Genomic DNA, 17,433 nt, shown 5'->3' with positions numbered 1-17,433 from the left:
TAGAACGAGTCGCCGAGCGCGCCGATCGTAATGACCGAGTTTGTGCGCGCAAACGTGCCGGACGCTTGCTCAAAGTGCACTGGGAAGAGCCCCGTGGCCTGGAACGAGCCTTCGCGCTGGATGACGTCGTAAAATGCGTTGCCCTGCAAATGCTCACTCTACGCTCTGAATAAGGCAAGCACGTACCCGCTCGGCATAGATGGGGTTGCCCGTGATCGCACTCAAGTACCGCATCTCGAGCTGGAGGGTCCCGAGGTCGGCGAGGAGGCCACTGCCGACAACAAGTGAGACGACATATCGATCAAGAAGCCACATACCGGAAGCCCGTCCAGCTGTTCATTTGCTTTTGCTTGGTGTGCGGGTTGAAGATGGTGTAGAAAACACCTTCGGCCGCGTCATAGGCCGGCGCGAGCAAGTCGGCGAGTTCGATCGCGCGCTCCTTGAAGATCGGGTCTTGCGACAGATCGTATGCACTGAGCAGCCCGCCGAGCTCGCGAATGGTGACCTCAAAGATCGAGATCGTGCCGCCGTCGACGCCGAGATGGATAAAGTCGAGCTCGTTGGCGACCCAGTCGCGCGCCCGTTGAAACTCGTCCTACATCCTCGCCTCAGCATCTCTGCAAGCATCTCTGCGATGATACGAAGGCACGTACCTTCATGCCCATGATGTACAGTGTGTCGAGTGCGTCAACGAGCGTGACGCCAATGCCACCCCACACGTTTTGTCGGCGGTTGCCCGAGACTGGGCTGACCTCGTCGGCGCCGAACGCACGCGACTCGTAGCCGCCCCACGCGTGCTGCATCGCCGCCTTGATCGCACTGCGGCGTGCGTCCAGCTGGTCTTCCGAGGCCACGGCCATTGCCGAGACGTTGAGCGGCGCGCCGGCCAGCGGCGCGTGCGTCGGCAGGGACGTGCGGACGATATGGCGGGCACCGCGCAGCTTGGAGAAGCGCTCGAACGAGTGGTCGCCCGAGAAGAGCCGCGCCTCAAAGTGCGTGACGATGTAGATCTGCGCAAAGACAAAGAGGCACGCGATCGCGAGCACGAGTGGCACGCGGAGCCGGAAGAGCGCTTGCTCCACCATCGTCGACCTTCACAATCTGCAATGGTGCACCTCGTCGTTTCAGGTGCGCTTTTGCCAAAAAGGGTTCGGATACGGTGCGGCAATCGCCGAGATGTCCCACGCTGGCGCGCCGGGTGGACACTCATCGCGGTTCCTACCCACGGACCGAGTAGCCGCCATGGAGCAGCGACATGCGTGCTTGCTGGTGCCAAGGCCGCGGCGAAGGCGCCGGGCGAGACGAGCACTCGGTGTAGCTGCAGCTCGGTCAACACGCGCTCGCCACGCTGCCACAGCAAGCCAAGGATGCGATGCGACGGGTTCGCCACAGAAGCAGCAACGCTAGGCCATGGCGGCGTAGACAAGCCGGCCCGACGTCGCTGACATGCTTCCAAGATGACAAGATGACACGTGCATGCAATTTCTAGTAGATCCGAGCAACATTCTCTTTGCTACGCGGAGGTCGCCGGTCGAATGCTGAACGGGTGGGCCTCCGTGTTGAAGACGTACTTGTCGAGCGGCACAAAGCTCTCGGGGCTCTGAAGGAGGTAGTGGTACTTGAGCGTCTCGGCCATGAAGAAGCTCTCCATCTTGTCGTCGACCTCGACCCAGTAGTCGCTGTCGACGTACCACACGGCGCCGTAGCCGTACGTGGTCTTGGCGTGCTTTTCGGTCGCCTGGAAGATCTCCCAGCCCCACTCGCGGTACTTCTCGTCCTTTGTGATCCGGTACATGTACATGAGGCTCTCGATCGTCTCGGGCCGGAGATGGTACACGGACGACTTGACCTCAAAGCCCGGGAAGCTCACGAGGTCTGGCGCAAGCCCCGTTGGCTGGCGGGCGTACATGGCATAGCACGTCTCCATGAGCTTCTTGGCAATGTCGAGATGGCGGGCGACCTTGCTTGCATCGGTTTCGCCGACGGTACCGAGGGCGAGCATGCCAGGCACGAAGCATAGCAAGTGGTCTTGCTCCTGCGTGCCGTGGAGGTCCGGGATATCGAGCATGCGCAGGTAGTAGTACGTGGCCTCGGAGCCGTCGGCGTTGGTTGCTGAGCCTTTCATGAGGAGGTGCGTCTCCATGCCGTCGACAGCCGCGTCATATGCGCGGCGAAGGAAGCCGTCTTTGGCGAGGTTTCTGCCGCTGTAGAGGAAGACCTTGAGGAGGTACTCGTAGAACGAGTCGCCGAGTGCGCCGATCGTGATGAACGAGTTGGTGGACGCGAACTGGTTGGATCTCGGGTCGAAGTGCACAGGGAAGAGCCCCGTGTCCTTGAACGACCCTTCGCGCTCTGCGACAGCGTAAAATGCGTCGCCCTATGCACTGCCGGTTCAGCAATTTTCGTATGGAGACGATGAAGGTACCCGCTGGGCGTACTGGGGATCCCCTGTGACGTCCGAGAGGAACCGCATCTCGAGCTGGAGCGTCCCGAGGTCAGCCAAGAGCCCGCTAGAGAGAGGATGTCAAGTCGACGATGAGGACGTGGAGAGGATACCGATACTGTGTCCAGGAATGCATCGACCGCTCCTTTGTGTGCGGGTTGAACTCGGTGTAAAAGACGCCGCTGGATGCGTCAAAGGCGGGCGCGGTCAAATCGGCAAACTCGATGGCGCGCTGGAGGAAGACCGGGTCGCGCGAGACGGCGAACGCGCCGAGGAGACCGCCGAGCTCTCGGATCGTAACCTCAAAGATCGAGACGACGTTGCCGTCGACGCCCAAGTGGGTAAAGTCGAGGTTGTACGCGACCCAGTCGCGCGCGCGGTGAAACTCGTCCTAGGAGCTAGCGTGAGCTGTGACGCAGGAGGAGGCAGCGTACCATCATGCCCATGATGTACAGTGTGTCGAGCGCGTCGACCAAGGTCACGCTAATGTCACCCCAGACGTTTTGCCGCCGCCGGCCCGAGACGGGCCCGACTTCGTCAGCGCCAAACGCGTACGTCTCGTAGCCGCTCCAGGCGTGCTGCATCGCTGCCTTGATGGCCGTTCGGCGCGTGCGCTGCTTTGGCGACAGCTGCGCCTCGTTCGTAAAGTTGAGCGCGTGCATCGTCTCGGCGGGCGACAAGGGCAGGCGCGGCTGCTTCTGGCGCTGGCCACGCAGCTTGGCGTGGTGGTGGTCCTTCGTGAAGAGGCCGAGCTGCGCCACCTGCGCGAGCACGAGAAGACAGGCTGCGCCGAGGAAGAGCGCCAGCCGTTTCCGCAGGATGGACGACGCGCATGGCGACGAGGATGCCATGGGCGACGCCGTCTTGGCTGCCATCTTGGTCGAGATCTCCGCTTGTGGCTCTCCACTTATCCTCCACTTACCGCACGGATTACAGCCAGGTGCGCCTTTTCAAACACGCACCTTGGCAAGATCGATCCAGCAAATTGGAACCACGACTGCTGTTTCATCCACTGGATGCACTCGAAATGTGCCAAACGCGTGCTTGCGGCTTTGGCGCCGAACGAGGCGACGACCAGGACAGATAAGATGGCTCTATGTGCGCTAATGCGTCGGGGACGGAAGTACTACACTATCGCAGTACGTAATCCTGGCACGAAATCAATGACCGACATGTAAACAACGTCGGATCGCATGTTACCCTATGTTCTACGCATGACCGAGGGCTTGGGGTATTCGCGGTATTCGTAGATGTAAACTCCTGTAGTGTCTTGCAGTGAACGGCGAGTGTATGGAGACGGGCTCTGCGACTTGATGAAACGGGACTCCCGATTCATCAAGTCGCAGACCTCGTCCTGTGGCAGTGTCGCCGTCGCACGGGTGTTGTATGTCGTCTTCATAGCCCAGTAGTCGCCTAGTAGAACGACGTCGAGTGCCTGTGCAGCCTGCCGCTTTGCAGCGCGGTGCGTGTACCATCTCAATGCGTGCATGGTCGAATGCGAGATGGAGCGCCAGGCTCAACTCGATAAAGCTGTAGTGGGACATCTGTGACCGAATTGGCGTCAGACATGGTGCATGGCGGTTGGGCAGTTGGGCGGTGCGTGAGCTGGTTGGACTCGGCTCGCCAAACGGGAGGCGCTCGAAATCGACGGCGTCAGCAGCACACGAAGAAGAGTCTCCGTCGCGGCAGCGCTAGAACAAAGACCACGGTGCGTTTTGGATTCCAAGTGGCTTCAGCCCTTGGACAGGTGTGAGGCTTCGGGCCATCGCGCCGTCGTCGAGCATTAAGTCGACGACACTACTGCTGACACCGACGTACTACAGCACAAGAAGCCTTCGCGTCACGGTAGCTTCTAGCGTTTGTGCCGCCAACACAGACTATGTAAGCACGATGAGTTGTAGAATTCTGCGCTTAGTCTTCGCTTCGCTTCTGTTTTCGGTCCTTCTTGGCCTTCTTCCGCGCCGCGCGGTCGTCCTCATCCTCCTCATCGTCGTCGGCAGCCCGCTTCGACTTCTTCTCCTTCTTCTCTTTCTTCTCCTTCTTCTCCTTCTTGGCGACGGGAGCCTCGGGCTCGTCATCGACGTCAGGCACCATTGTCGTCGTCGTCGTCGTCGTCTTGGCCACGTGCGCGTTGTTGTGTTCGAACGGGCAGTTGTCACCACGGGCACACGCGCCGCCGTTCTGCCAGTTGTAGCACACGCTCTGGAAGCGCTTTTGGTACTCGGACTTGGCGTCCGCGACCGCCTGCGACTCGCCAGGGTGCGCAAAGCGGCACGAGGTGCCGCCCTTGGCGCACTGGCCCTTGAGGAACTTTTGACATACGGCAAGCCCACCAATCATGGCCACAGGCGCGCGCACCGGCGTCGGCGGCGCACCCACGTGGCGGTACTTGCACTGCGCACCGCGCTTGCACTTGCCTTGCTGGTAGCTCTTGCAAATCGGCGTGTCGTCGTCGACGTCGTCGGCAGCGTCTTCGACGACCGGCGCCACAACGGCAGCTGGTGCCGCAACCGCCACCGGTGCATCGTCGTTTTCGTCTGGGAGGTCGCCATCAATGTGGCGGAACTTGCAAAGGTTCCCGCGCTTGCACTTGCCACGGCGGTAGCTCATGCAAATGGGCGCGTCTTCCGGGGCGTTGTTGACAACGACGAACGTCGGTGCCGGCGCCGGCGCTGGCGTCTCGGCCACCGGTGTCTCGTCCACCGGTGTCTCGCCGACGATGTGACGGAACTTGCACTTGTCGCCGCGGGTACAGTTGCCGCGCTGGAAGCCCATGCACACCGGTGCATCGTCCGGGACGTTGTTGATGCAGCGCGGCCCGGCCTTGGCCGCGGTCTTGATCACCGGGATGCCGCCCGTCATCGGGTCGTTGGCCTCAATGTGGGCAAACTTGCAGGCGTCACCGCGGTCACACAAACCTTGCTGGAACTTGTGGCAAATACCCTTCTTGAGCTTCTTCTGAAGGGCTTCCTTCATCTCCGAGACCTCGGGCGCATCGCGGGCGCCGTAATCGACGCGCAGCGGGCGGCCCATGACGACGGTACCATGAAGCGTGCGCACGGCCGTCTCGGCCGCGTCGCCTTCGTAGAACTGCACGTAGCCGAAGCCACGGAACTCCTTGGTCTTGATGTCCTCGGCAAACCGAATCGCCTTGATGTCACCGCAGACGGCGCAAACCTTGCGCAGGATCTCTTCTGTGATCTCGTACGGCATGTTGCCAACAAAGATGGTCGTGCAGCCTTCGGGACGCGGCTCGACAACGCGGGGCGCCGGTGCCGGCGCCATCGGCGCGCCCGCGGCGCCGCCCTTGGGCGTCAGGAAGCGCACGTTCAGGACACGGTTGTCCCATTTCTACCGCCCTGCATGAGATGCCAAGACGTGAACGAGCTTTGTGATGTACCTTCTTGTCCATGTCGCGCACGGCGTCGAGCGCGCTCTCGTACGAGCAGTAGGTGACGAAGCCAAAGCCCTTGGAGCGCTGCGTCTTGTTGTCGTAGACGACCTTGGCCTGGAACATCTCGCCAAAGCTCTCAAACTTGGAGGCGAGCGCCTTGTCATCGGCGTCGAGCGGCAGGCCGGCGACGAAGATCTTGTTGCGGTCGCGCCACAGCGCCTTCTCGTCCAGCGACTCCTCCATCGCGGCTACAAGCTGAAATACATTGGCTCAGGTTGCTTTCCACTCAATCCGCCGCTTTTGATTGGGCGACAGCTTTACGTAATGACCAATGCATGGCGGCCATTTCCCGGTGTTTTTCCGGTGGCAGAGCAGAATGTACGTCCTGTGGGCGATCTTGCACAAACGCTGATGAGCATCCAGCGAGCCTCCTACGCTGCGACCGGGAGCATGCAAGCATACTGAGCAATGTCGTGGCCAGCCCATCTTGTGCTTTGAGTCAATATACCACATCTTGTCGTGCGGTCAACCTCATTTATAAAGTCGGTGCGTTGCAACCAAATTGAGAGCGTACCTTCGAGGGAGTCTAGTTGTGGGCATGGGTCGTGGGTCGTGGCACCGAATGCGGCGTTCATCTCAAGGCCTCCATAGGACTCTCTTCTTTTCCTTCATGCTAACATGTACCCGCGCTAAGGCTCGAGCGAGAACGCGTGACCACTGCAGGACTTCCACGAATGCGACAGCTGCCGTGCCCGTGTCGCCTCACAGTCAACGCACGCATGGTACGACATCAAGATATTGGACTTGAAGTCGAGCTGTCGGCCAACGCCGCTTCGTACCAACTCTGTTGCCTGTACTGTCTGTATCATAAAAAGGGTTGGCTTCTCGCCACGTTACTGAACGTTTCCCAAAACAAAGAATACTCTGACACGATCACCCTGAAGGCTCGACGGAGGGCGTAATTACCAGTGGGCAGATCGGCACAGCTTGCTAGCAATGCTGAGGCGGAAGCGAATCTGACGGACGAGATGCCGAACGTTCGCGCTGAGATCCCGGCGCCGCCGTGTCAAGATACCCACTTGAGATTTGCCACCGCGATGAGCGAAGCCGAAGAGATCTGCGGCGGCATTGCCTGCGCCGCGTTCTGCGGTATCTGCTGCGTCGCGGCCGCCGAAGAAGACAAGCGCGAGCGGGAAGCGTCGTTCGCTCAGAAGAACCAGGCCCCCGTCGGCCCCATCACGCCCGTCGCCGTCACGACGCTGCCGCCCAGTACACTCGGCAAGGCGACGCTACTGCCGATCGAAGCCACTGGCAAGAAGACGCCAACCAAGTCGAAGAAGAAAGGATCCACCGAGACAAAGCCTCGGTACGTGTAGTTGTAGCGACTTAGCGGTGACGCCGAAGCCGGGACACACTGCTGGGTGTCGCATCTAAGAATAAGCAATAGCCAATGTAGCTGTCGTTGCAGCAAGAACAACATACCCATGGACGAAGCTTGGCTCTGGCTCTGGCTCTGGGAAATGACCTCTACCACGCAAGTTAGCACACGCACCGAGGATGAAGAGTCGCGAACCTGCGCCACCCATGACGTTGAGCTCGTAGAACTTCTTGAGCGACTACCAATGGAGTGCGCATGGTCGATAAGAGGTAGAGATGTTGGTTGCTCTACCTTGGTCATAAACTGCCGCACCGAATTGATCTCCATGGCGGCGACGTTGTTGAGCTGGACAGCATGGGCACTGCCACCGGTCTGCACGTCCTTGGCAAGGACGCAGAGACCGTTGCGGATCTTCTCTTGCCGCGTATGCTGGATGTCCTCGAGGATGAGCCGCATCTTCTCGGCCTGCTCCATGTCGTCGGGTGCACTGGGGCCCATGAGCCCACCGCAGCTACATCTTTTGCGTACGTACTTCTTGAGGAGGAGCGTCGCGATCTCGAGGTAGTGGAACGGCAGCGACTCGAAGGCTTCGCTCGTGTTTTCGCCCTCCAAGCGCTCCATCAAGTGCTCTACGCGTATGAGGATCGCATGGGATGTGATCGATGACCTACCGACGGTGAACCAGGACGGCTGGAGGATCCGGCACTTGTTGAGCTGCTTGAGCTTGATCGCAAGCCAAAGAGGAACGTGCGTCGCCATCGACGGGTGGAACGGACCAAAGTCGCCCTAGCGTAGCATGATGGATCATGCAGCGAAGCGTCGCCGTACGCTGATGCCATGGAGCAAGCCGCCATTCTCCTTGAGCTCGAAGAAGGGCATGACCGAGACGAGCTCTTGTTCCGCCTATGCGTCCATGATGCATCTCCATGCTGGGCATCTTCGCACCAGGAACTCCATCTCGCTGCTGCGCATGCGAAACATCGCCGTCCACCGCGCGACCTTCAATGGACGTCCGGATACCTCTGGAATTCCTACCCGACCTTTCCGTAATTCGTGGCTAATCGCACGCAACAACGACCGCGTGACAACGACGACACGCCTGTCCAGCCGACAAGCAATGGAATCCGAGCTACTGGTACTGGTCACCACGTTGCACAGCAAGGAAGAGCTCATCGCTCCAAGCATTGCAACTTGCTAGCCCTATGGCAGTAAAGGTACATGTAGGAGTTCTGCTATAGTACAGTACATTGCTGCCGCACTCGAGACAGGCAGTTCGTCCAACCCAGGCACGGAGCTGAGCACTGTGCCCCGCCCAGATCGTCGGCCCACCGACGATCCATTCGACACGTACGAGTGCTGCGCCTCACCGCCAGTCATTGACCGCCAGCCGTCCAGCAGAGGCTGGAGCAGCTGACCGTGCACGCACCGGAGCTACTCGGCCGACCAGGCGTTGCTTGCTGTGACGCACGGTCCGATGGCGACACAGACACGGTTGCTGGGCACAGAGGCGTGCGCTGCAGCAAGTCGCGGCGCTGGCGACAGCGCTGCGGCGAAGGGATCTCGCGGTGGGCGATGGACCATGGACGTCGCCGCCGATGACGCACCAGCTCTGCAGTCCCATGCCAGAGGTGGACGTGATGTGGGGTCGAGTAGGAGGATATATACGTTAGCTACAAGACGGTCGCGTTGGTCTCAGGGCCCATGAGCTCGATCACGTTGCCCTCGGGGTCATAAATAGAGAGGCTCCACGCGTGGCCGTCGTAGCGCGCGCCGTAGTCGCCGACGCGGACGCCAGCGTGGATGAGGTCTCGCCGGACGTGCGCCGCGTCAAACGAGTCGACTTGGAGGCAGAGGTGGTCGGGCGTCTGTGGGTCTTTGGCCTTGGCGCGGCCGAGCTTGCCTTCCGCGAGCACAAAGTCGAGGAGGTTCCGGCCCGCGCGCAGCTGGTAGAGGCCAATGTCCTCTTGGACGCGCTCGATCGGACAGCCGAGGATGTCCATGTAGAAGCGCAGCATCTCGGCGAGCTGGATCGTCCGCACGCGGAGCACGACGTGGCCGACGCCTCGGACGCGGATCATAATGGCGAAATAGAAAATGGCCCGCAGCTGGCGTCCGGACCCATTCCGAGCTTGCACCGTGGCACATGCATCTCGAAGCGCCGACGGAGCTCTGCGGAGCCATACGGCGACCTTAACGTCATGGAAGGAATGACGTCAACGCAGTCGTGTCAGGTACGAGCAAGCCACATTGCTGGTCGGCGATGCCTCGGCCGGCGGCCAAAGCGCAGCCATGCTACTGCACCATCACTTGACTTGGTTATCCTGACCACCAGATGGCGACCGACGACAAACCGATCGCGCTCAAGTAAACAAGCAGCAGCGCGCCACGCGACAAGCCCGGAGCGGCACGCGCTGACGCACGTTACTAGACACGGCACGGATGACACCACTGGTTGTGCAAAGCATCTCGAAGGAACATTGCTGGACAGGCAGTGCCTGATGAGCCGATGCGTGATGCAGGTCGACGCACATGCGACGATGACACATCCTGCCAGAAGAGACAGACGACGTTGCATCACAGCGGACGAGATCTTAGGATGCCAGCAAGGTACACGACCAGGGGTATATGTACCCATGGGTATGACCCAGGGTATATAAGAGATCTTATATACCATTGGTATGACCCAGTGGCTATGACCATGCGCTTGGGGCTGCGAGCCGGTTGGCGCCGTTTCTCCCGAGAGCTGCTCGCTTTTCCCACAAAAGCTCGCGTGCGAGCATCTCGGTCCTTTCCACAAACAGCGCAATTGGCCAAACGAACACGATGCAAGACGTTCACGCTTCGATCACCGCGCTGTCCAATGCGACGATGTTGGCGGCGGATACCCCGGGCCTCCACGCGTGGCTGACGATGGAGGAGCTCGTCACCAAGTACCAAGCGCGGAGTTTGTACGTGCGCGCGATGGCACTCAAGCGCGTGGCGTGCCACAAGGCGGTGCGCTTCGTCTTCAAATCCAACGCCGGCCCTGTGCTAGCCTCCGAGGCCCAGTACGCGGCCAAGCAGGAAGACATCCAGAACGTGCTCGCGGCGCTGCGATCGATTTTGGTCAAAGTCCGACGGATTACGTCGCTGCTCTACGGTATCCAACCTCGCGGACTAAGAATTCTTAGCGGAATCGTCCGTAGAGATGGCCGAGCTCTGGCGCGACATCAAGCGCACCGAGGTGAGCGCCCTCTTCGAAGACGCCCGCATGGACATCGTCGTCGCGGCTACGTCCATGGAAACCGCGTTTATCGCGTGCAGCGTACGTAGCTATACCAGAATGTACCACACACACAGACGGACCGCTGTAGGTGCGGCTTCACGCCACCGTCGTCCAGCCGCTCGAGAACAAAGTGCGCAAGCTCGAAGAAGTCGAGGTGCGCGATAGAGACATAGCTTCCCACAATTCACACATATGCAACTAGGTCTTTATGGCCGTGCGAGAGCAAATCAAGGTCACACTCGACTCGGCCCAGCGCAAGGTCGGCGCCTCCACCACTTTGATGGATAATGGATACCTAACCCCAACTGGCTAGCTCAACAAAGCAAAAACCAAGGCCTCCATCCAGCTCATCCAGGAGCGAACACTCGAGGTACGCATATATATATGCATCAGAAACGTTAGGAGATCCACGGTCCATGTCTCGTAGCATAAACAGGCCAAGGACGACCTACTGGCCACAACGCAGTGCCTGCACACGATCTTCACGTGGCTCGATGCCATGCGCAGCCAGCTCACGAAGTCCGAAGTCGACGACGTACGTTCGGCTCCTATATGTCTGCTAACCCTTTCCTGGCATAGCTCTTGCGCGCAATGGAGCACCTCTTTGTGCAGAGCGCGGCCGTGTGGCGCTGGTCGCCGCAGACCCCACCCTAGTCTTTTTCTATAACACTTGAACGCAAATTTAAAGATCCACGAAACTTGACATCCTGGGCCTATACAAGTGCTTGTGTGTCTACCGCTGGCATCGTTGTTGTCGTAGTCGTAGCTGTTGTCGCAACCGGCTCGATCACTTCGTCAACCTTGGGGCTCGGTCGCGGTGGTGACGTCTTGGCGCCCGGTGGTGGCTCTGGTTTCCGGGCCGCGTCCACGACAAAGCTTGCGTCCTTGGCGCTCCCACTCGTGTCCAAGTTGGATTTCACCGCGTCTTTGGACGGGCTCGCGTCTTCCTCTTCGATGGTCGCCGGCGTGTGAAACGTCATGCGGTTCATGAGCTTCTGCACCATCGCGAGTTCGGTTTGCTTGGACTTCTGGATACTGCCGTGGCGCGTCACGCGCTTCGCCTTGGCTTCCTTGCGCGCGCCGCCGTTGAAGCTGAACGGCATCATGTTTTTGGCGCGCGTCGCGATCGAGAGGGCGCCCACGCGCGTCGTCTCGCTCGGCTTGCCATTGTCGTCGTATGTGGCCGAGCTCCCGCCCGGAAGAATCGGGGCCAAGACCGCGCCGAGCGAAATGGTTGCGCGCGTCCGGGGTTTTGGCGCCGCCTCTTTTGTTTCGGTCGGCGGGACGGGCACAACACCGGACCCAATGACCGGCGTCGCCGCCTCGACGATATTGCGTCCCGACCGAAGCGACGCCGGTGGCTTGAACGGCCCCGCGCTCGGCTCGGTCGTTGGGGGCTTGGCCTCGACGGTCGCTGCTGGGACGACAGCGCTCTCTTTCCCAGCGCCATCGTCGATCGAGGGCAAGACGGGCTTGACGGGCTTGGCTTTTGTGACGGCCATTTGCGCGTCTTCGAGCGCGGCACGGTCCGAGCTCTGGTTGTAGGCCGAGTACCGCCGTCGTTTGGCTGTACGCTCGACGGGCCGCGTGAGCTTCCTACACGCAGAGTCAGCACTGCGTCAGGGTCGGGATGGGCGTTGGTACAGAGCAATGAGGTAGTAGCTCGCACTGAGGCTGTTGTACGCTTGTGTCGCGACCGACTGCGTCACGGCCTCCTTGTCCATCCCGAGCTCTTCAAGCTTGATGAGCGCCATCTTGTTGATGTTGCCGGCCACGACCGGCACGAGAGCCTAACCAAAATCAACTTCAGTTTTCTGAGCACGTGGCAACACGGACTTTGGGCATTTGGGCTTCGACCGATTTGCACCACGCGTGGTCCCGAATGTCATCGAGGCTAAAGCGCTTGATCGGGTCCGTTTCGAGGATTTTGCGAATCAGATCTTGGACGAGCTACAGATGTTGCGTCAGAAAAATACATGACGCGTCGCGTACGGAGGAGATGTAGTTGGGGGTCTTGTACTGCCCGGAGAGGATTTTCTTGTAGAGAATACTCGTATTGTTGTCCTCGAACGGCAAGAAGCCGCAGACCATGGCAAAGAGAATGACGCCGAGACTCCAAATGTCGGCTTTCGGGCCCACGTACTAGCACACGACACGATTCGCTATGGCATATCGACCATTATTGCGCACCATTTTGCCCTCGATCATCTCGGGCGCAGCATAACACGGCGACCCACACGCCGTGCGCAGCAGTCGGTTCTGCTCGTGCGTATTGCTCAGGCCAAAGTCGACAATTTTGACAATCAAGCCCGACGGGTGTGGCTGCAGCAAGAGGTTCTCTGGCTTGAGGTCCCTACAAGTACCGTCAGTTGATTCTCGCGTCGGAAGAGGCGACGGACCGATGCGTGACGTCGTTGCGGTGGAGGTAGTCGAGGCCGTCGACGATCTGGAGAAACATCCGCACCGCGTCCTTCTCTCGGATGCGGTGGTTCTTGACAATGTGCTCAAACATTTCGCCACCGTCAATGTACTCCATGATGAGGTAAATGCTCTGGGCCGTGTCAATCACTTGGTAGAGCTACCCACTCACAATCTGAATCTGCATCTCAATCAGAATAAAGAACCTGTATGACGTTGGTGTGGTAGTTGCGCTTGAGAATCTTGATCTCGCGGGCGACACGCTCGGCGTCGGCGACCTCAAGAATCCGGCATTTCTCCAAGATTTTGATGGCCACCTTTTCGCCCGTCGGGAGGTGCATGCCCGCCTTGACCTTGCCAAACGTGCCTACGCCATTGAAGCCATCACAGGGGACGAAGGACGACGGTGTCGTACCGCGGCCGATGGTTTTGCCGAGGATGTAGTCGCCGACGACTTGGCTCTCGTCCGCCGAGTCGCTGTCCATGCCTCCGAGGCACCAAGGGTGTTTCACAAATGCAACTCGGCTGTCTGGTCTGAGATTAGCGCGCCAATCAAGTCGCTCTGTTCATATAATTAGCTCGTCGTCTAGTCATTCCGTTGCGACAATAACGTTCGACTGAATCGCTCACGTCGACAGGGTGACGGGTGCGGTCGCCGGAGAATGCAGATCGTAACCATGACATCTGGAGTTGCGTTACGAGGAGCTACCGAATTGCAGTGCGCACGAGGCCGTAAAACACGTGCGGCGTCTGGCGCTTGGACGCGTAGCGCCACCCGATAAACTCGTCGCAAGTGCCGCAGTACATGCACTGCCACGAGTAGCCTCGAAACCACGTATCGCGCGTCGTTGGCCGCCCGACGCACACGATTTGCTCGCTCTGGACGCTGTACAAGGTCAGAATCTGGTGCACGTGGCCACCCGGATTCACAAATGTGCCTGCCTATTCCCGTTTCTGAGTCGATAGCTCGAGAAAGTACAGCATTGAACCCGTTGCGTGCTGAAGATGTCGGTCGACTGGGCCAGAAGCGTGCGACACGTCCGGCACGCAATGCTACTTGATGTGTGGTCGTGGAGCCACGTTAGCAGGTCGTGGAGGCGGCGCACGGTGCAGTCGACCCGCAATAGCGCTCGTCGTTCGTCGACACTCAAGTGCACGTGCGCAGCAAGCCAGTACGAAAACTGCGTCGGGTCGTCCGGCGCGGCGTGGGCGTCGTCAACGACGAGCGCGTTCACGCCGCGCCACTCGACCGACGTTGCGAGCATCGCCTTGGCCTTGCGCACGAGCACATGCCCGTCAAAGAGGTTGTACTCGGACGGACGCCAGTAGCCAAAGGCGGCGCGCTTCCTACTGCAAAGCGTGGGCCATCACGTGATACATCGAGTCGTCGTGGTACTGGGCAAACGGTACTCGGAGGGCGTGGTAGTCGGGCCGCACGCGCACCGAGGCTGCCAGCGTCGCGTAGTCGTCGCTGCCGTGCGCGATACGGCAGAGCTCAAAGCGCTGGCAGCCGCGCCCGACGATCGAGAGGTGCACGTCGTTCTGCTCGTAAATGCGCTCGATCTGGATGATCGTCCCGACCGTCCCAATGGGCTAGCTTATATGTGAGATGTGTGAGGACATATTGTCTGTAATTCGAACGTCGTGGAGGGTGCTAATGACGGCGAATGTGTCAAACTCTTGCCGCAGCCGCGTCCGCAGCGTAATGAGCTGGATCGTCGCCGACGAGAGCATGCGCAGGGGCAAGGTCTCGCCCGGAAAAATCACCTACGCGTGCAGCATACGCAAAGCAAGACAGGCGAGAGTGTCGTACGATATCGGGCAGCACGACGAGCGGCAGGTCCACGACCGCGCCGGGCTCGTAGTAGGCAGAATGGGGCCGCTCGATGCCCACGTCGTCGCCGAGGTAGGCGTGGTCGTGCACGACCGCGTCGTCTACCTCGCTAACCTGCGACGTGGAGGAGATGCTGCTAGCGCCGTCGTCGTCGGCCTCGGACGAATCGTCGCTGCGGGCGCTCACATACGCGGCGTCGCTGAGCTCATCCTCGTCGCGATTGCTCATGGCCAAATCCATTGCCACGCTCGATTATGCACCAATCCACGCGTCGTACGACGCTGTGCCGTCTGGGATTGGCTTATTTTCAGCAAATCCTCGTCCGCTTTGTATATTCGGCACATGCCGCGCGTACCTTCACCACAGGCCGTTGGAAGTTTTGCACAACTAGATAGAGATAGAGTACACGGCATGATACTGGATGCATGCTACAGGGTCTTACATATGTGACTCGGCTCGCGCTGAGCGCTGTACGCGCGAAGTAACTTACCCACCTAATTTCGATGTGCCACACTTTGGTCGACTTTATTTTCGGCGTCTGCATTGGATTCGGCATTCCACATTCATTTTAGGATGCTCGCAGCGCAACGAATCCTTCGGCGAAGCCCGCGCCATGCGTTGCCTACCATGCATGCGATGTCGCTGGTCTCGCTGCGGCGCGACGACGACCATGTACGTGGCTTCCGCAGCACGGCGCCCGTGGAGCGCCACCCGATCATGCTTGGGCTCGTGGGCGCGAGCTTGGCCCTCACAGCGCACTACACGCTGCGCGCGCACCGCCGCCTCCAAGCGGAGAAGGAAGCCCAGCCTTTCGAGCGTGCATCGATGCTTCTCGGCCTTGACTTGGGTCTGAGCAGCACGCGCCTCGCTGGTCTCGACACCAAGGGGACACACGAAGACACGATCGTCGCCGAGCCCTCGGCCGTTCAAGTCCGCAGCGGCGAGGTCATCGTTGGCGCGCTCGCCGTCAAGAACGCGGTGCCTCGCCTCCGCGACGAGCTTCTGCACTGGCGGCCGCTGACGCAGCTGGGCGTCGATGCGAGCGAGACCGACCCCGCGTTCACGATCGACACGGTGCTCACAACGCTCGTGCGCCGGCTCCACGAAGGAGTCGCGAACGCCCTCGAAAAGGACGAAGATAGCGTCCCGTGCGTCGTGGCCTTGCCCCCGAGCTTTGGCGACGCCGAGAAGGACCGACTGCGCGCGATTCTGCAAGCGGCCAACATGCACGTGCTCGGGTACGTGCGGGAGCCAATCGCGGCGGTGTTTGCCGCGTCCGACTGGGACGACACGCTGCGCACTGTGGCGGTGGTCGATATGGGCGGTGTCGAGACGCAGTGCTCGATCCTCAACTGCACCGATCCGACGGCGCCGGTCATTCTTGCGTCCAAGTAGCCTGCTTGATTTCGCAAAGGAGAGACGACGACGGATGGAATGCGTAGGGCGACAGAAGGCATGAGCGGTGCGACGGTCGACGCCGCAATCGTTGAGCTTCTCGCGCGCGAGTTTCAAGCCAAGTCGTCCATCGACCTCCGGACAGACAGCCTCGCGATGGACCGGCTGCGCGAAGCTGCTGAAAATGTTCGTACTGCCTACAGCACAAAGTGCTTAGGAATGCACGTATGCTAGGCCAAGAAGGAGCTGTCGACGGCCAAGGTCAGCCACGTGAACCTGCCGTTCATCACGGCCGACCAAAAGGGCGCCAAGCACCTTGAACACGCCTTTTCACTCTCGGCGCTGCAGCGGCTCGTGGCGCCGTCGCTCGCAGAAGGCCGGACGGTTATTGCCGCCGCGCTGGCCGACGCCAAGCTCACGCCGCAAGACGTTGACGCGGTGCTCTTTTGCGGCGGCGGGATGAAGTCCAAGTTTATGCAAGGCGAGATCGCAACGTATCTAGACCACCCCGTCGTCATCAACACGGGCAACGAGGAAGATGCAGTCGTGCGTGGCGCGCTCGAGGCCGGTCGCCGGTACTGGGCCGAGATGGAAGCCGCCCGCGAGTAGAGAGAACGATCCACCACGCCAATATCAAGTTGATAGAATTTGTGTAGCGTTCAGTATTCCAGCCACACCTGACTTGCCACGCAGGCCGTTGTTGCTTGGGCAAGGGCTGGCTGGGAAGCGTGGCTCTCCTACGGTCTCGAGATCTTCAACTTCTGCCAATGGCATGGCTACAACTTCGAGATCGCGCATGTGGTGCTCGATCTCGAAGTTGTAGCCATGCCATTGGCAGAAGTTGAAGATTTCGAGACCGTAGGAGAGCCACGCTTCCCAGCCCTTGCCCGTAAACACCGCCATCTCGCGCACCGTCTTCTCATCGTTGACCCTTGTCGTGAACGTCACTTTGGCCGCCTTGCTGCTCTTGGGCTTCGTCATGTTGTTGTTGTTGTTGACGAGCTTGTTGTTGTTGCTGTTGACGAGCTTGTTGTTGTTGTTGTTGTTGACGAGCTTGTTGTTTGCTCGTTGGCCCTTGCTTTAATATTTGAACGTTCAAAATGCCACGCAGGCCGTTGTTGCTTGGGTGAGTTGGTGGCAAATGTAAAACTGAATTACTTTTGTTATCCTATGAACCTAGCAAGCTTTTAACTTTAACTTTAACTATGATCTTCAATGTTGAATGTTGAAGTAGCTTGCTTGCTTGATATGCACTTGATTTCGTAAAGATGTGCAACACGACATGACTACCGTCGAGCAGTTAGTT

At 59.6% G+C, this 17,433-nt stretch overlaps 11 protein-coding genes across 11 annotated transcripts; 3 read left to right on the top strand and 8 right to left on the bottom strand.

The window, feature by feature from the left end:
• Positions 1-153: 153 nt before the first annotated feature.
• On the bottom strand, positions 154-1,085 carry SDRG_10660 (hypothetical protein; the record flags this gene model as incomplete). The annotated part of the gene is made up of 3 exons (XM_008616661.1): positions 154-271; positions 318-595; positions 654-1,085. The coding sequence occupies 3 exons, from the start codon at positions 1,083-1,085 to the stop codon at positions 154-156; spliced, it is 828 nt and encodes a 275-aa protein (XP_008614883.1).
• A 373-nt stretch (positions 1,086-1,458) lies between these two features.
• On the bottom strand, positions 1,459-3,384 carry SDRG_10659 (hypothetical protein). The gene is made up of 4 exons (XM_008616660.1): positions 2,878-3,384; positions 2,557-2,834; positions 2,426-2,510; positions 1,459-2,377 (listed from the first exon to the last, which is right to left on the bottom strand). The coding sequence occupies exons 1-4, from the start codon at positions 3,316-3,318 to the stop codon at positions 1,514-1,516; spliced, it is 1,668 nt and encodes a 555-aa protein (XP_008614882.1). The 5' UTR covers positions 3,319-3,384; the 3' UTR covers positions 1,459-1,513.
• Positions 3,385-4,318: 934 nt separating this feature from the next.
• On the bottom strand, positions 4,319-6,147 carry SDRG_10658 (hypothetical protein). Its single transcript, XM_008616659.1, has 2 exons — positions 5,844-6,147; positions 4,319-5,794 (listed from the first exon to the last, which is right to left on the bottom strand). The coding sequence occupies exons 1-2, from the start codon at positions 6,078-6,080 to the stop codon at positions 4,355-4,357; spliced, it is 1,677 nt and encodes a 558-aa protein (XP_008614881.1). The 5' UTR covers positions 6,081-6,147; the 3' UTR covers positions 4,319-4,354.
• Positions 6,148-6,865: 718 nt separating this feature from the next.
• On the top strand, positions 6,866-7,213 carry SDRG_10657 (hypothetical protein; the record flags this gene model as incomplete). The annotated part of the gene is made up of 1 exon (XM_008616658.1): positions 6,866-7,213. The coding sequence occupies one exon, from the start codon at positions 6,866-6,868 to the stop codon at positions 7,211-7,213; it is 348 nt and encodes a 115-aa protein (XP_008614880.1).
• A 10-nt stretch (positions 7,214-7,223) lies between these two features.
• On the bottom strand, positions 7,224-8,400 carry SDRG_10656 (hypothetical protein; the record flags this gene model as incomplete). The annotated part of the gene is made up of 8 exons (XM_008616657.1): positions 7,224-7,267; positions 7,320-7,364; positions 7,411-7,453; positions 7,507-7,702; positions 7,748-7,844; positions 7,887-8,001; positions 8,044-8,118; positions 8,161-8,400. The coding sequence occupies 8 exons, from the start codon at positions 8,398-8,400 to the stop codon at positions 7,224-7,226; spliced, it is 855 nt and encodes a 284-aa protein (XP_008614879.1).
• Positions 8,401-8,541: 141 nt separating this feature from the next.
• On the bottom strand, positions 8,542-9,300 carry SDRG_10655 (hypothetical protein). The gene has a single exon (XM_008616656.1). The coding sequence runs from the start codon at positions 9,291-9,293 to the stop codon at positions 8,886-8,888; it is 408 nt and encodes a 135-aa protein (XP_008614878.1). The 5' UTR covers positions 9,294-9,300; the 3' UTR covers positions 8,542-8,885.
• A 738-nt stretch (positions 9,301-10,038) lies between these two features.
• SDRG_10654 (hypothetical protein) lies at positions 10,039-11,134 on the top strand (the record flags this gene model as incomplete). The annotated part of the gene is made up of 7 exons (XM_008616655.1): positions 10,039-10,354; positions 10,401-10,519; positions 10,569-10,634; positions 10,683-10,739; positions 10,794-10,850; positions 10,908-11,015; positions 11,060-11,134. 7 exons carry the CDS (start codon positions 10,039-10,041, stop codon positions 11,132-11,134), a joined length of 798 nt encoding a protein of 265 aa, XP_008614877.1.
• A 27-nt stretch (positions 11,135-11,161) lies between these two features.
• SDRG_10653 (CAMK/CAMKL/AMPK protein kinase) lies at positions 11,162-13,383 on the bottom strand (the record flags this gene model as incomplete). The annotated part of the gene is made up of 8 exons (XM_008616654.1): positions 11,162-12,076; positions 12,125-12,270; positions 12,317-12,430; positions 12,473-12,622; positions 12,671-12,833; positions 12,880-13,058; positions 13,105-13,265; positions 13,314-13,383. 8 exons carry the CDS (start codon positions 13,381-13,383, stop codon positions 11,194-11,196), a joined length of 1,866 nt encoding a protein of 621 aa, XP_008614876.1. The 3' UTR covers positions 11,162-11,193.
• A 220-nt stretch (positions 13,384-13,603) lies between these two features.
• On the bottom strand, positions 13,604-14,960 carry SDRG_10652 (hypothetical protein; the record flags this gene model as incomplete). The annotated part of the gene is made up of 5 exons (XM_008616653.1): positions 13,604-13,840; positions 13,888-14,245; positions 14,295-14,491; positions 14,540-14,665; positions 14,712-14,960. 5 exons carry the CDS (start codon positions 14,958-14,960, stop codon positions 13,604-13,606), a joined length of 1,167 nt encoding a protein of 388 aa, XP_008614875.1.
• A 345-nt stretch (positions 14,961-15,305) lies between these two features.
• Positions 15,306-16,736, top strand: SDRG_10651 (hypothetical protein; the record flags this gene model as incomplete). Its single annotated transcript, XM_008616652.1, has 3 exons — positions 15,306-16,123; positions 16,175-16,313; positions 16,362-16,736. 3 exons carry the CDS (start codon positions 15,306-15,308, stop codon positions 16,734-16,736), a joined length of 1,332 nt encoding a protein of 443 aa, XP_008614874.1.
• Positions 16,737-16,786: 50 nt separating this feature from the next.
• Positions 16,787-17,108, bottom strand: SDRG_10650 (hypothetical protein; the record flags this gene model as incomplete). The annotated part of the gene is made up of 2 exons (XM_008616651.1): positions 16,787-16,864; positions 16,911-17,108. The coding sequence occupies 2 exons, from the start codon at positions 17,106-17,108 to the stop codon at positions 16,787-16,789; spliced, it is 276 nt and encodes a 91-aa protein (XP_008614873.1).
• Between the last annotated feature and the right edge of the window lie 325 nt (positions 17,109-17,433).

Source organism: Saprolegnia diclina (genome assembly GCF_000281045.1).
Source record: "Saprolegnia diclina VS20 unplaced genomic scaffold supercont1.37, whole genome shotgun sequence".
In the NCBI taxonomy this organism is placed as follows: Eukaryota; Oomycota; class Saprolegniomycetes; order Saprolegniales; family Saprolegniaceae; genus Saprolegnia; species Saprolegnia diclina.
This window is presented reverse-complemented; position numbering and strand designations above follow the sequence as displayed.